General features: G+C 31.6%; 1 protein-coding gene across 22 annotated transcripts in view; it reads left to right on the forward strand.

Moving 5' to 3' along the window:
* Window positions 1–16,168, forward strand: part of LOC126858910 (CUGBP Elav-like family member 2) — a 507,709-nt gene that overhangs the window by 478,232 nt on the left and 13,309 nt on the right. For all 22 annotated transcript variants that reach the window (XM_050609620.1, XM_050609624.1, XM_050609617.1 and 19 more), the window contains 2 exons: window positions 12,809–13,014; window positions 15,521–15,649. In XM_050609620.1, the coding sequence (XP_050465577.1) occupies window positions 12,809–13,014; window positions 15,521–15,649 (335 nt within the window). The remainder of the gene's footprint in view (window positions 1–12,808; window positions 13,015–15,520; window positions 15,650–16,168) is intronic.

The raw sequence follows: 16,168 nt of genomic DNA on the forward strand, positions 1-16,168 counted from the left end.
GAATATTGACTGCTGTTCTAATTTTATTCCACATAACACACTTTCTATTATTTTTAATACTAAATGTAATATCGATTCCGATTTATTAAGACAGTACACTACACTATAATATTACATATTAGTAAAATTTGTGTCATCCATTTTTAGCATTAAATATATGACATGGAAATGAAAAAAAATATAAGTATTTAAAGCATAAGTATTACGTTTTTTTTTGTGCAAAATTATATGAAATTAACATCAAACAATTTTCATTTCATGCTATTGTCGGAGGATCTCTTTTCACTTCCCCCATCCTGTTTCCTGTTTCGCAATTGCGTTCATAGGCACGTAGTAACTACTAATTAGAAATTACGCGAGAACTTGGCGCGAATGTTCATTTGATTGACTCAATAACGAATGCCCGGCATTTCGATTCGACCGCCAACATTTCACGATCATGGTCGCGTAAACGCGGGACGATTCGCTTGTTCGCAAACACGCTGCACGCGCAAATTGCACGCAAATTAGCAGCTTTAGTTTACCCCATTACCTGACTAAACCACGATGGTGTGCGCGATTGAAAATAGGTGAAGGCTGAATTAACGTAAAGATGTTAATTACATTCGCATGATCGTGACGGGAAAGGAGGATATCGGCATCTCGCTAACAATATTGCAACAATGTTATTTTCCTTTTATAAGTAATTTTTTTGCCAACTAATAGACGAAAATCTTAGCTAACATGACAATGGCAACCTTGAAACTGTACGCATCGCTTTTCCTTGCGTCCTCCTTATTCAGGTCGGTGTGAAATTCCAGGCAACGCCGCGTTTTATCGCGTGCGGTTTATTCAGAATTGTTGTTTGAGAAACTGCAACATTCTAAAGACTATTTGCGCATCGACGTGAATTAACGCTAATCTGAAATTAATTAATTCTCCCTTTCAATTTATATCATAGACAAGATTGAAGGCAATGTGAAAAAAGATCAGTGCTAAATTCGAGTAAAGACGGACTAATATATTCTTGAACATGCTTAAAATAGAATTTACTTTACATATTGAATTAAAAAAAAAAAAAATCAGTCTACTCTCCTGATAGCTATAATTCATTATTTACTTTGAATACGACCGCGAAAAATAAATTTAAATATAATAAATATAATAAAAAGAAATAAATTTCTTTGAACGTTTACATATATCATAATATATTAAAAGTATAATTTTTTAAAATCAACACGGGCGAAATTTTTCAAACAGCGAAAATGATGCCATTGTAGAGTGATGCTCTGAAACGCAATTCACTTAGTTTATGTGCTGCGAGATTATGCGTTCCGAATATAGCCGAGCGCAGTAATCATGAATCGTTGTTTCGCGGAAGGCAATCATTCCGTTCTGTCTATTCGAGCTATTGTAACGTGCGTGTCTTTTTCGTTCGGCGATTTCAGAATTCGCCATGAATTGCATTCAACTACGGAACGCGAGGCACACGAGACTCCAGCGTAGCCTTGAATATTCGTTCGTAATGTTGTTTTCAGCCTGCGCGAAACAATGCCCTGCAGGTATTTGCGCAACACTACGCGCAAAACCTAAACTCGATCTCGGCAGATGGTAATTCGCGAAACAATTATAAAAATATTATGCCGTTATATTTAATACTTTTTTAAATATTATGGAGAAAATAGTGTACAAAATAATTACTGTATAAATATTAATATTTTAAAATTATAAAATTATTTTTAAATAATTGAATTATTTCCAAAACGTATCATATCTTGATTAGACATATTTTGATTTTTTTTTCAATTCACTAATATTTTCAATTATGTAATTTGCATGTAAATTAAACTTCTTAAGTGTGTGTATCAACATAATAATGCAACAGAATATGTCAGAATTTTTATATGCCACTTGAAATACTACGTGTATACATATTTGCATGAAAATTCTTTTTTATCATAAAGCTCTTCCTTCTGATGAAGCCACAAATCATAAATATGGTCAAATATTTAAAAATTGGATTCAAAGCATAGAAAAATATATTTATAAGAAATTTGACGTTTTTCTATATCTGCGTAATACATCGGGTGACATATTTGAAGTCATGACAAAATCGTATTTTTCAAAAATACATCAAGTTTTAATGAAGCGAATGAAATGAAGTATGATCGCGGTATGTAAACGATATTCCAAAGAAATTTTAGTTGTCGAGAATAAAATTGATATCTAGGTATCATTTTGCAAGACATACTTCAATAACAAGGGCCAAAAAATAATCGCAATTTTCCCTTTTTTTTTTTGCCGGAATAAAAAAAAATTTAATTCAACGAAAATATAGACTCTATTGCAATTTAGTAGACTTGCAAAAAATAACAAATAATAATATAAAAAAATCATACATGTCAATAACACAATGAAAATCATCTGCAGTAATAACATTCAATCTAACAATTATTTTACTTAAATGTAATTATAGTCATTAGCAAAATTACTCGTGGTTACTTATTATTCGTTTTGACAACAATTGAAGGAAGCAAATTTTTATCTTTAGAAAAATAAAGAATTATGTAATCATATCAAGAGCCTTTTTATCTTGAATTTTTCAAATTTGGTTACATATTTGGCACTAGATCACCTGTATTGATCTAATCGCAGAATTAAATGGCAAGAATATCGAGATTATTTCTCGAACAATAAAGGATGAATCAACATAGTGATAGTTCTCGTTCTAATAAGAAGAAGCAACGCGCACGAAGGGAACAGATCATATCTGGAGTGAGAGCGTTTTCTCTCCCAAATGGAGCCGGAGCGGAGGTTTCACTTGAGAGAATCCCGACGAACCGTTCAGACCGAAACGAGTCGGCGAACCGACCAGCTTTTCCCTCCCATCTTATACAAGGAGGCGAAACGGTTTCGCACAGAAACCGCCGGCCATCCGGTTGCGTAAAGGAGGATTGCGATTGCTCCTCGGTCAGGCTCTCCGCTTATTGCCGAGGTATATCCTACACGATGGTGATGGTACCGTACGACGGCCGCGTTCCGTTGTACATCATCGTTGTACAAACAGTTATGCACGAGCGCAGTGAGACAAGACTACCTGTAGCAACTCGCCGTCTAGCGACAATCTGACAGTGGCGCGGGTTTTAGACTCAGGTGCACTAGTCATATGATTCCCAATTTTTACTCAAAGAGCTACCGAAAAAGAAAAAGAAAAATAATGAAAATATTTTTTACAAATATATTTTTTTTTAACCAAATTATTCTTCATATTTAAAAAATATTTAATTTATTAGAAATAATAATAAAAGAATTTACATTGTATAGTCCAATATTTTTATTTAATTTCCCATGAAAATGTATTCCTTTGATTGAGTTAATCAAAAATTTATTAAATATTTACACTTTATTATTTCTAATTGTCATGATTTTATTGATACAAATATTTTAGTATTTCAGGGAATATAATTAAGTGCAATATACACACACCAAATTTTACATAATGTGATGCGCATATTTTTATTTTTATTTACTCAATTCTATTTAATATAGACAAATTTTTAACATAAAAAATTTTTAACTAATGTTAGAGTCCCAACAGACATAAATGCGCCACTGCGCATACACATACCTAGTGTCGCCACGCCGTTATCTGGTGACTGCAATATAGACGCATATCTCGTCGTCGTCGTGTCATTGCGAAAGCAACTTTACGCGACTTATTTTCAACACGCTCATTTGCGCCGCATATGTTCGCCCGTCCGCGAGGAATATTGGCGTTGAAACTCCGCGTCGAATAGAAATACGCCGTGTGAATTCATACGTTTGTCGTTGCCTGTGTTGTTACGACGCATTACATTCTGGCTTTATGTAAGAACTTAACTACACATGCAATATCGCAAAACATACTTTTACATAATTATATACCTACAAATAATTACTTGCTATCATGAAGACTATTGATCCTTCATATTGTTGCAACAAAAAGATTTTATACGATTTATTAATATAATATTTATTAATATAATATTCTCTTTCTATCTTCTTGCAAATTAGAAAAAAACGCTATAAATTCACACATCGTCTATATATATATATATATATATATATATATATATATATATATATATATATATATACTTATTATTAAACATTACACATAATTGTGTTTTAATGATATTTGTACAAGTAAAAATTATATAAAAAATATTTTAAAATTATTTAAAAAATAAATATAATTTATTTTATAAGTGTTGGATTATAGATGTATCATGCGTGTCGATCACAGTCGCAGTAAATGTATAATAAAAAATTGCGTAACAATTGGATAATAACAAGATGTAAAAGATCATGGAGAAAAGCAAATGCTTATTCAAATAATTATTTTAATATGATTATAATTAAATTTGGATGGCATAATTAAATTAGTATTAATTACATTTAGCAACAAACGTTAAAAAATGTGATAAAAATATATCTAGCCAACGAAAAGATATTGTATATTTTTAACATGACTTTTTTCTGCAAAACTGAAAAAAAGCAAAGACAATGTAGGTAGAAAACGTATGTAGGCAATGATTTCGACACGTTCATGTTACTTGATAATGGCAATACGTTGATGAGTCTATTGCAATAACTGAGAGAGTGTTTCTGGCTAAGCGTGTCAAGTATTACGCGATTATCGGCATTACCGTTCATTACCGAACAATTGAAACGATCGAGCTCTTCGCAATTTCACGATATGAAAGCGCGAAACCAAGTACTAAGAACTTTGAAGGTCGGGATGTGCTATGAAATTGGAAGTGTTCTCGCGACAATTTCATTCTCCGAAGAACGTATCCGTTGACCCGTGCTTTACATATTCATGCAGGTTTTACATGGCAACATGCATATGATAAGTAAGCGCAAGCGGGGATTAATGTCTACTGTGTTTGCATGAGCCTTCAGATGTAATAATAACTAAAGAAATTTTTTATACTAAAAATTATTATCTTTGCAATAAAACATCGGGATGTCAGTTTAAAAAGATATGGGGAACATCTTTTTACGATTCATGAAAATACATTTTTATTGTTTTATGATAAAAACGTATATTTTATTATTTGTAACAAATTATTTATTATAATAATTCTGTGCTTTTTTTTATACAAAATTCACTAGTTTTGGAGGAAATTACAAAATAGCATCGTAATTTTCTTGACATATTTTATGGATTTAATTAATTCATAAATATATCCTATGTATATAAAGATATTCGTTGCTTTTAAAAGATTTCTGTATTCTTTTATGATAAATATAAACTATCTGTGCACTTTGATATTTTGAAATGCAAATAAAATGTTAAATATTTCACAAAAAGTCTTATGATAAAACAATATAATATACCAGGCCAACATGTACAATTGCTGCATCATAAAGTTGGTAAAGGAAGTCGATGTAGGTGAAAAGAAATTATTTTAGTATCCGAGAAATCATCTTTGTGTATTGAAATCTTTGAAAATAGTTGATTTTGTATGCGAAGAACGTTTCGGGGTTTCGTCAGATAAAAGAGAACCGGCAAATATGTATATGCCGACATTTTTACGAATAAAAATATGCTTTAAAAAGGAAGTGAAATTTTAGTCACGCAATATTATCAAATATTACATAACTTGTGAAGAAAGAAAACGAGATTTAGATATAACTTGAAAAATATATATAATTTTCGTAATAATTTAATAAATAATTAAACAAATTAAACAAATAATATATATAATAAGTCATCAAATTTTTTTTAGCATTTAAAAAAAAATGATATAATAATTTGAAACTTAATAATTTTCTAATTTAGAATATCTGTATGTGAAATATATCTTAAATCCATAATTATAAAAAAAGTTTTATTAATATTTTTAAAAAATTTGAATAATTTTAAGTACACACAATATATTTTAAATTATATTGAAACAAAGATTGGTTTTTCCATCAAGAAGATACATTCTCATTTAATAAAAAGATGAGCAAATATAACTCTGAGGAAGAAAATAAGTATAAAGAAACAGTGAGCAAGGCAACAAATCGCAAAGAAGAGGAAGTCTCTTCCAATGAAGGGACGTATAAGAGAACAAGGATGACATAATGGACATAGCTTCGACTGCACTAGAACTAACCGGAAGCGACATGAGACACCGGATCCCATACAAATGCCCAATTAATGTACCCCGTTTGCAATCCACCGGGAATATAAACGCGACACCGGTGAACTTCATCTACTATTCGGACATGTATGAGACATCATTCGTATCCTTCGTACACGTCCTTAACGATGGTAATGCTTAGCGCTCGCAGTCGCGATCCACGATTTATGGCGTCATTTGTTTTCACCGGCGGTTGTGCGATCGTGAGGAAGATATTTGGTGGTCACGAAGGTGACAAGGGTTTCGTACGAAATGTATGTTGTAGAGAATTCAGAGGATAGGGATTCAGCTTCTTTGAAGTTTTGTTAAACGTTTATTATAAAAAGATCGATTTTTTTACTTGTTTGATTTTGCAAGAAATTTTTAGAAGAAACTTTTTGTTTTTCTTAAGTCGTTATATTAGACAAATAAATATTATTATATTAGACAAATAAATTATTTATTTTTAAATAAATATATTGGATGGTTTTTAACCGAAATTTGTTTTATAAAACTTTGTGTCATTCTTAAAATAGATTCAAAGCAGAGATCAAGATTAAACATGCTCATGTAGCAGTAAATGCGCCACGAAATAGAATGCGAACTTTAGTGAAATGATGTTACGCATGGTTGAAATGGAAAATAATACTCTGTTTTCCTAAACAATTTAAACGAGAATGAAGATAGAGTTGTGCAGGCCTGAGTTATGCATATTCTAAGGCAGTGTCGTTTGCAGGTGCCTTCTCTAACTGACTCGTTTATCACTGTCTACATATTAATCATTGTGACAGGATTGGTTTGTATTTTCGTTGGACCGTAAATCTGCATCATTGCGTTATGATTACTGTCTGTCAGTCCATAAAACAGAACAATAATTGTCTCCTTCATAACTTCATATATTCATCAATGTAATTTACCATTTTATTATTGCAACTATCAGAACGTCTTATTAATCGGAATTTCAAGATGTCTATCTCTGATGTCATTTCTTGGGATTTTTATCAAGCGGTATATCAATGACTGCATAATTGTAATTAAAGTGTAAGATGCATATAAATTTCTTTCGATTGCTTAACTTCTTGCGATTGGCTTAAGAATTTATTTCCAGAAATATAATATAATTAAATAAAATTTTATTTACAGATTCTTAATTTTTTTTATTTTTTATTTCCAAAACTGTTAATATAATTTAAATATAATTTTTATAAAATAAAATCAAATAATTTACGTAAAGCTCTAATAGTAATAATTTAATACAAAGAAGAACAGTAAATAAGAGTGAGTAAGTGCTGCTCTACTTTGTATTAATTTTTATAAATTTTGTTCTATCTACATATTTGTTTACTACGTACTAATTAAAGGTTTATAGATATTGTTTCTTAAATATCTGACTCTGCAGGTCTTTCTATAGACAAAATACAATGTATGCCTTGCGCAAATGTGACAATTGAATTAATGCAGTCAATTTTCATTCTTTTTTTTAAAATAAATGCATGGTCTAAAAACGGAGCACAAAGATATTCCTGCGCATCTGCACGGTGAATACGAAACCAGCAGCGAACAAATCTAATCATCTTTAGCACCGTCGGCAAAGAGCCAATTTTAATGATTATTAATAATCAGTATTTATAGAGTGGGAGACGATAGCTCCAAAAAGAAATGTTAATTAAAACTCATATTTTTTGCAAACTTTTTTCCGTACAAATATCTTCAAATATTCCAACAAGCTTTAACATTGCGTGAACATTTCGAATTCAAATCGAATGTTGGTGATAATGAAAATTTCTTAAAGATATTCTGATAATTTTATTTTCTAAGTTTTCTAGTATTTTTAAATTAACTTTCATGTTTTAAACTTCTATTCGGATAAGTTTCAGAACTTTAAACTTATGCGTGCGAACCGCGTGCGGAAATCGAGTCTTGATCCCAGTTTCATCTTCAGAATTTAATACCGTTAAATTTTTGATATACTCTGGTAACATTTATTTGTGCACAGGTAATTTTATCGTATCCATTACACATCATAGATATAATTAAATCAAATTTAATACGCAGAATATTCCGTTGCAATATTGAAAATAATTTTCGTTTCAAATAGTTGGAAATTGTTGAGACGACTCCGTTTTCGCTCTTGCAACTTTTCTCGATTTCGCAATTTCACTTGGACGAAGGATCTTTGATAAATGAGATAACGAATTTGGAAATTGAACCGGAATCAAAGAGCTGCGCGTATTGGAGCAAAGACTCCTCATCTCGAAAAGGCACTTCGAAATGCCTCGCAGTGAAATTCCGGTACTCCCTCGCTAGTTCGCATTTGCATGCACGATTCTAATCTCGCACTCGTTTTTTTTTTTTTTTCTCCTATAAGTGTTAGTTTATTTGGAGTGTCTTGCGCTCGAGCGCATCGCGCTATGAAAAAAAGCGAAATCAAGTAAAAAAAAAAGACAACGAGCAAAGCTATTGGTTGCGTATCCGAGCACGAGAATCGATTTAAAATACCTAGCTCGGAAATGTATTGAAAAACTTATCATGTTGGCAGGCTGCGATTTAATTGCACAGGTTGTGAATGAGTTCGCGAGTTACGCAGAAGGAGATCGAACCGCATTGGCCATCAGCTGGCCACGAGCGTTTTGTTTGTGAAAGCTAGCATCTGTATCGAATAAACGCTTTGCAAGGAAAGTGCAAATTATTATCAATACCTACTAATCTCACGAAATGCAACCGAAAATTAGATTTCACCACGTAATAGTTGACAGGAATCATTAGCAAATTATTCTCATATTAATTCTCTAATGCATTTTAATAATCAAATTTATCTTATATGATTAGCGAATGATATTCTTATTACATTATGTTACATTTATAAAGATATTAGCATATTTTTATTTTATTCTTCTTGAGATTTTTTTATTCAACATTATTTTGTATACAAACAATGTAAAAATTTATTTTTTAAATAGTTTTATGTGAATTTTTGAATAAAATTAATTTAGAATTGAAAATTAAATAGCGCATTAAATAATCTTTTACATAAAAACTATACGTGTGTACACGGTAACTGTTAAAATTCTAATCAACAATTTTATTAAAACAACTGAGCCATTCTGTAAGAAGCTGTAAAGAATTGCATCGCACTTGGAATTTACAGTGATTTTTGTATTTTGTTATTCTATTGTATATTACATGTTATTATATTATATTGTATGTTTATTTTATTATGCAGTCCGACCTTATAAAGCTCGATCGATAGAGTATGTGCAATACTTTGATGCACGTATCTTGCGAAGACGTGCCGTAGACGTCCTAACGGAATATTCGGTGCGATGCAAACATTCCAGCAGGCGCGATCTGCATCTCATATCCGATTGCATGATCCGATGCCGCGTCCTATCTAGTTTGCACGTGAATTACATTACAAATGCAGTTACAGAGGTCAGTGCCTCTGTATCATATGCTCTTGTTTTATTTCTGCGTTAATAGCCTCGCGTCCAAGTGTGATTATAATGAGCTCAACGTTATCTCAACAGGCATAATGTAAAGAAGATAGTATCTATTATTAAAGAGTTATATATAATGAATGATAATATATATAGATTATTTAATATTTAATTTAATTGATTATTGTAAAAGTAATGATATTTTCAATCGATAAAATGTTACAATACTGTTCTTGTTAAAATTTTTTAAACTGTATATATGTATATATATATATATATATATATATATATATATATATATATACTGTATATATGTATAATATTAAAAAATAAAAAAAATAATCAACCGTGAGAGACGAAAAATTAACATATTTTGCAACATTTAGAAGAAGAAATTTTCAAATGACAGAATTAATTTGTTATAAATTATCTCAATTTCGGCAGAATAGCTATGTGATTCTGTAAAAAAATATTTTGCGTTTTCTTCATATTTTTCTATTCAAAATTTTTTCCTTCCTTTAATAATTCAATTTTCTTTTTTCTGTCAATCTATATTATTCTCGTATGTGAATTAAATCGACAATATCAAGACGGGGTTCGCGTCCACCCTCCTTATTTCCTATAGCCGACCACAACTCCACCCCTAATCGATCCCCGGGGTACTCGATACGTTGGCCTCCGTATGCGGATAATATCCGTCCCGTTCGATCGTAACGGACGGAAAATTTCGGTCCGTTTAGAAGGAAGAGGGAAGGGCACAAACCAGCACCTTCGGTATTTAATAAACATTCCGTGAAGGCCGCAGTTTCGCTGGAACGCAAAGGGAGTGGGAGCGGGAGGAGAATTTGTCTTCCGCCCTCAGCCGGCTGCCTTTTTACACCGTACTTTCCTCGCGAACGTAAAAAGGGCACGCGAGCTTAAAATTTTCATTCGATTTCTCTCAGCGAGAAATCCGATCCGTCGCCGACAACCGCGGGTATCCGGTCGCTAGGGGTTGCAAAATTAATTAAATCGTTAACTGCGGACGAGTTTGCCGTAGTCTGGACTGATATATCTGGCGCTCTTTTCCGCTTTTATCCGCGGCACAGATCAACTCTGCGTGAATTCCCTTGGTCCTTGAACATATGCTTTTTTCCTTTTTTATTTATTTACTTATTCATTTTTTAAACAAAATATATACAAATACGACTCTTTAAACGCAAAGAATTAGCTAACATATTATCTCAAGGAATTTTCATCTAGATGGATAAATAAATTAAATTAGAATAAAAGGCAAATTGTACAAGTTAAGTCTTACACACACTTTTTAAGGGATTTACACTTACTTGAAAATCGCTATATAATTCTAAGTATATTATTGAAAAGGTAAAAAATTATCGAGAATAGAGCCATGAAACAGTTTCGAGATTATATTTTGAAACAACATATTTTATAATCAGTATCCCTTGTTATATTTTGTTATGAAACGAGCATTACAAAAATGTTTTATGATGTTATTTATCAGCAAGATGGGCCGTAATTATTTGCACATAAAGCGTATTGATGATTTCCGGAAATACGATCACACGCAATCGTACCGTATGAATTTGATATCAATTTCTATGGATACATTGCGCATAGTATAAATCGACATTGCTCGATTTCAATTCGCGTTGCACATAGCTTGAAACGCAGCATCGTATTCCTTTGATATCGCACGAATTGGATTGCAACATTTGACAGCAAACCACAATTTTCACATATTAAAGCTCGTCATGTTTAGTTCTCTTGTTGGCCAGCGAGTTTGCACAGCTCGCTATCAATATATTAATTCGCATTATTAATGCTCTAAAATATTGATCATTAATATGATTGTTGACTATCTAATACTCGTGATCTAATACTCTCGCGCGATATAATATTTATATAAAAGTGAATACACGAGAATGGTGGCAGAAACACGAAATTAATTTTCCTTGTAAAAATTGTTCATATTACAGATAAATCTCGCTCAAAGCGAGATGTTATTATCGATTTTATAAATGTTTGGTAAATATCAAACATATATATACATATATAGAACCACTAATTAAAGCATATCAATTTATTAATTTACAGTTTTGGTAATCAAAGTCTCTTGAGTAACAAAATGAAAAAGTCTTGATTTGAAAATTTGATATAGAAGAATTTTTATATAATTCTTGTATATATAGAGCACATCATAAAATTTCACAGACAGAATTTTGATCTTTCAATTAAGCAATATTCTTACTGCGCACAGAAGTAACCGCGATACATTAACACCGAGAAGATTCACCGGAGAATTGAACACGTATGACAGGGATGAGGGAAAACGGGGATAAACTCAAGAGATATCCGAGTATTTTGCCTAGCCTATACCCTGGAACGCCGAATTTACATAAGCGGCTTTCCTCTAGGTAGAGCTTTTCTCCCGGTCCTAAACAAATATTGACCAGGTCGCCTTCTCCAATGTGGTCAGTACTATAGGTCCATAGCTCTTGACTACCGTCTGCATTATCCGTAAACGCTTATTAAACGGTAGGTGAGATGGAAAATCGTGATGTCATTCGCGATCTCGGATCTCGAGACGACAAAGTTTAAGAACAAGCTACGTCATATCATAGGAACACTTATTCTTTTGAATCACTCGCGGCCAAGAATATTAAATGACGATTGTTAATCTTTGAACTGCAGAACGTTCGTTCAATCGTTTCTGTTATATGTTATATCGATGATGATTAATCGATTCATCTATAAAAGACTTTGTAATGAGCCGACTAGCAAATGCAAATAATCAAAGAAAAGAATTTAATTTAAAAAGATTGCATTATCTGAATTATTTCTGTAATTTAAAAAAAAGGATCCATAAAATCGATTAATTCTAAATACCTATTCAGCTTTAAGAAATGCAGTAAGAATGAGTAATGCATTTAATTTATCCACAAGACAATTCCCCAAAGAGTGTATATGTCATATATCCTTGCTAATAATAACTGAATATATATCTTAGTCATTCGATTATATGATTAGTCAGCAAGGCACGTCTCTCTGACTGATTAATTATATATGCACACATGATGATAAATAATTGCATATTATCTTTAAGGCGATCGCTATGTGGCATTCATTAAGATACACATACAAAAATATATCTATTTGCTTTTCACATACAATATAAAAGCAATATCTAAAAGCGATATTTAAAACAATCATTGAAAAAATTTTGTTTTATTATTACAGAGCGCAAGTTATTCGTCGGCATGCTATCGAAAAAGTTCACGGAGAACGACGTTAGGAACATGTTCAGCGCTTACGGAATGATCGAAGAATGTTCGGTGCTGAGGGACAGTACCGGAAAGAGTAAAGCCTGTGCCTTCGTTACCTTCGCTAGTAAGCAGTACGCGATCAATGCCATTAAAGCTCTGCATCATTCCCAGACAATGGAGGTAAGTATAATTAAAAATGATAGAGCGTGAAAAAAGCAATATATAATATTTATAATACTTTATAATTGCTTTGGAAATTTTAAAATCTTCAAATCTTCAAATTAAAATTAAATAAAAAATTAATCACAATTATTAATATTAAAATATAATTAAAATTGCTACCATGTATTACAAGTAATACATATTGTTAAGTTTAAGTCTATAAAAAATTATAAATTCTAAACAACTTAGTTCTTAATTCTGAGATTATAGATTTTTAAATTGAAAGGTTTTTTTGCGGGTAACAATAATTCTAGTGTTCACATTAATATTAGTAATTCACGTATAGCAACTTTATTGTGGAACAATTCGATTAAAATAATATTATCTAATATTCTACATAATTTTCTCATCTATATATATATATGAATTTATTCTAAAATTATTATAAAAAATTCATATAAGAATAATTTTTACAAGAATATTATATATATATATATATATATATATATATATATATATATATATTTACTTATTTTTATTTCTGCTTTTTTAAAGTACCATTCACTGATCCGATTATTATTTTGCCCTTATCCCTTCATCAATTTTGCGTCTGTATTTTTTATAATAAGCCAACGAAATAGAGTAAAATTTTGATTACTTGTTAAGATAATGAACATTCATGTTCCAATGAGGATAGGTAATCTACTTTCGCGTTTACGTTGCAAGACATAATTAGGCCGCGAAGATCTTTTAAGCGAAAACAGTGTCGTAAAGAAGTTGATAAACGACGACACAAAGTGAGTCGTTGAATCTTCGCGACTCATTTCTTTTCATGGCGATTCAACCGAGTCGACGCGACGGATGTATTGGCTCGATGCCACTGTCACTCGACGAAACATCCGCATGCATCCACAACCCGGCTAGTCACCTCGGTGATATACCAATTTAACTCAGGGTAACTAAAATCGAGCAAAGTAAAGACGACACCGAGCCGACCGACACCTTGGCGATTCGAAGCACATCAGGACTTTTCCGTCTCCCACTCTCGTTCATTATACTTCTCCGCATCCTAATCTTTTTGTAAATGTTAGATTAAGATAAAAGCAGATAAATTTTAGTTGTTATCGGATCTCAATTTCATATTAATTAAAATTAATAAAATTATCAAATATTAATATTGAATTATGCGTTAGGAATACGATAGTCTTTCATGGAAAGATCTGTTTTTTCCTTACAAGTAATTTTACGCAAGAATGTTTTTCAGAAAAATTAATAGATTCTAAAATAATCTGAAAAATTTATACATATGATACATCTGATTCTTTGAAATTTTGTATTAAAAAATAATTTTTTTTTTCTTATTAATTTCTCTCTCATATCAAGATTTTCTTCATCTAGTTTATAATTATCTCTTTACGTGTTGTTATGGAAATTTTATTCTACAGTTATAATAACCTATGTACAATTTTGTCTTAATATAAGATGTGATGCACTTAAACATTTATCATCAACGATCATCTCACGAAATATACCTGGTGTTTCTGTAAAATAGATTATTCATCCTGGCGACAGTTACTACGCCTATGATATGTACTATTTCGAATGGTAAAAGCGAGCTGTGCCAAGGCATGCGGGCACGAGGGCAATTTCACTTTAATATCACGAATATTTCCGACTACAAGTTCCTCGAACTTGCTCGTTCCTCGCTACCGGCGTAACCAGCACGCCGATTCCGCATCTCCGATTGCACGCGCATTGTATATAGTGCATCGACCTCGTTCTGGTGCGCTTCGCGTGTACCATCCCGAATATCGTCAAACGTAAAAGTACCTCTTTCCTCCAATGTAACACCCGATCATCAGCAAATTTGTTCTCACGCCAATGTTGAACTTGGACTTGAACCAATAATGCATCGGATGAAGGGATATGGGATTCAGATGTAAAACGACATTCGGAGCGAAGTATAATAAAAGTTTGAAGCTAATGAAAAGAGATTGAACTGTGGCAGAAAAACTTTTTCAGGAATTTAAGAAAACAAGACATAAATTATATCATTGAAAATGTTGATACAATTCTCGAAATATGAATATTTCTTAAATTTAAAACAAAATAGAAGAGAAATATTATGTCTTTTTTTAATTCACTTTAAATCACAACATTAGTTGCTTTTATTTTGATATATTCAAAATAAAATATATAATACTATTGATATGAAGAAATATTAATGTATTATTTTAAAAAAAAAAACTGTAAAAACTTATTAGAGAAGTGATATCTCGAACTTATTGTACTTTCGTGATTTTATATTACAGAAAAGTTTTATAAGAAAATATATTTGTATATGTAATGTATAAGAAAGCAATTATTTGAAACTGTATATAAAAAAAATTATATATTATTAATATTTTATCAGGTTTATATGTATTTTAAACGTCGATATATCGAATTTTAATTGCGATAACAATAAATATTTTTTACGTTTCACATTTATTATTAAGCTACGTCAATATTACACAATTTTCAGGGTTGTTCGTCGCCGTTAGTCGTAAAATTCGCTGACACGCAAAAGGAAAAGGACCAGAAAAGGATGCAGCAACTCCAGTCGAATCTCTGGAATATCGCGGGAGTCAACATCGCGCCGCATTACCTGACCGTACGTGTGCTTAATATTTTATAATAAAAGCTCTTTGGCCGGTATCAAAGATTCCATTTGCATCGAGAACGAGAATGCTCTTCATGGTTCTATCGTTTGAGCGCCTTACACACTCGTATGCATTATCTAGCCTTTGAGACTTTCTACACGGCGACCCCAATTTTGTTATGCAAAATATATGAAAAAAAAGGAACTGAGACTCTTTCGAAGAACATACAAAAGTATTCTTCGAACGCATACAATGCAGTTCAACACGCGACTACCTGCACCAAAGCCTCTGTTTTTATTAAACGTTTCATGAGATTTGCATAAAACTTTACAAGAAAAAGCGTATTTCCTGACGAATTTGCAATCGATCTTTTCTTAGCAAAAATTTGTCGAGAAACCGGATTAAGGATCTGTGAAGATATTTAAAAATTTTAACAGAGAAAGAAATTAGATTAATAAAATTATTTAAAACTACTGAAGATTCTTGAGTAAAGTAAAAATAAGATGAAATGTTTCAAGAAAATCTATAAA

Source organism: Cataglyphis hispanica, chromosome 2, assembly GCF_021464435.1.
Source record: "Cataglyphis hispanica isolate Lineage 1 chromosome 2, ULB_Chis1_1.0, whole genome shotgun sequence".
Taxonomy (NCBI): domain Eukaryota; kingdom Metazoa; phylum Arthropoda; class Insecta; order Hymenoptera; family Formicidae; genus Cataglyphis; species Cataglyphis hispanica.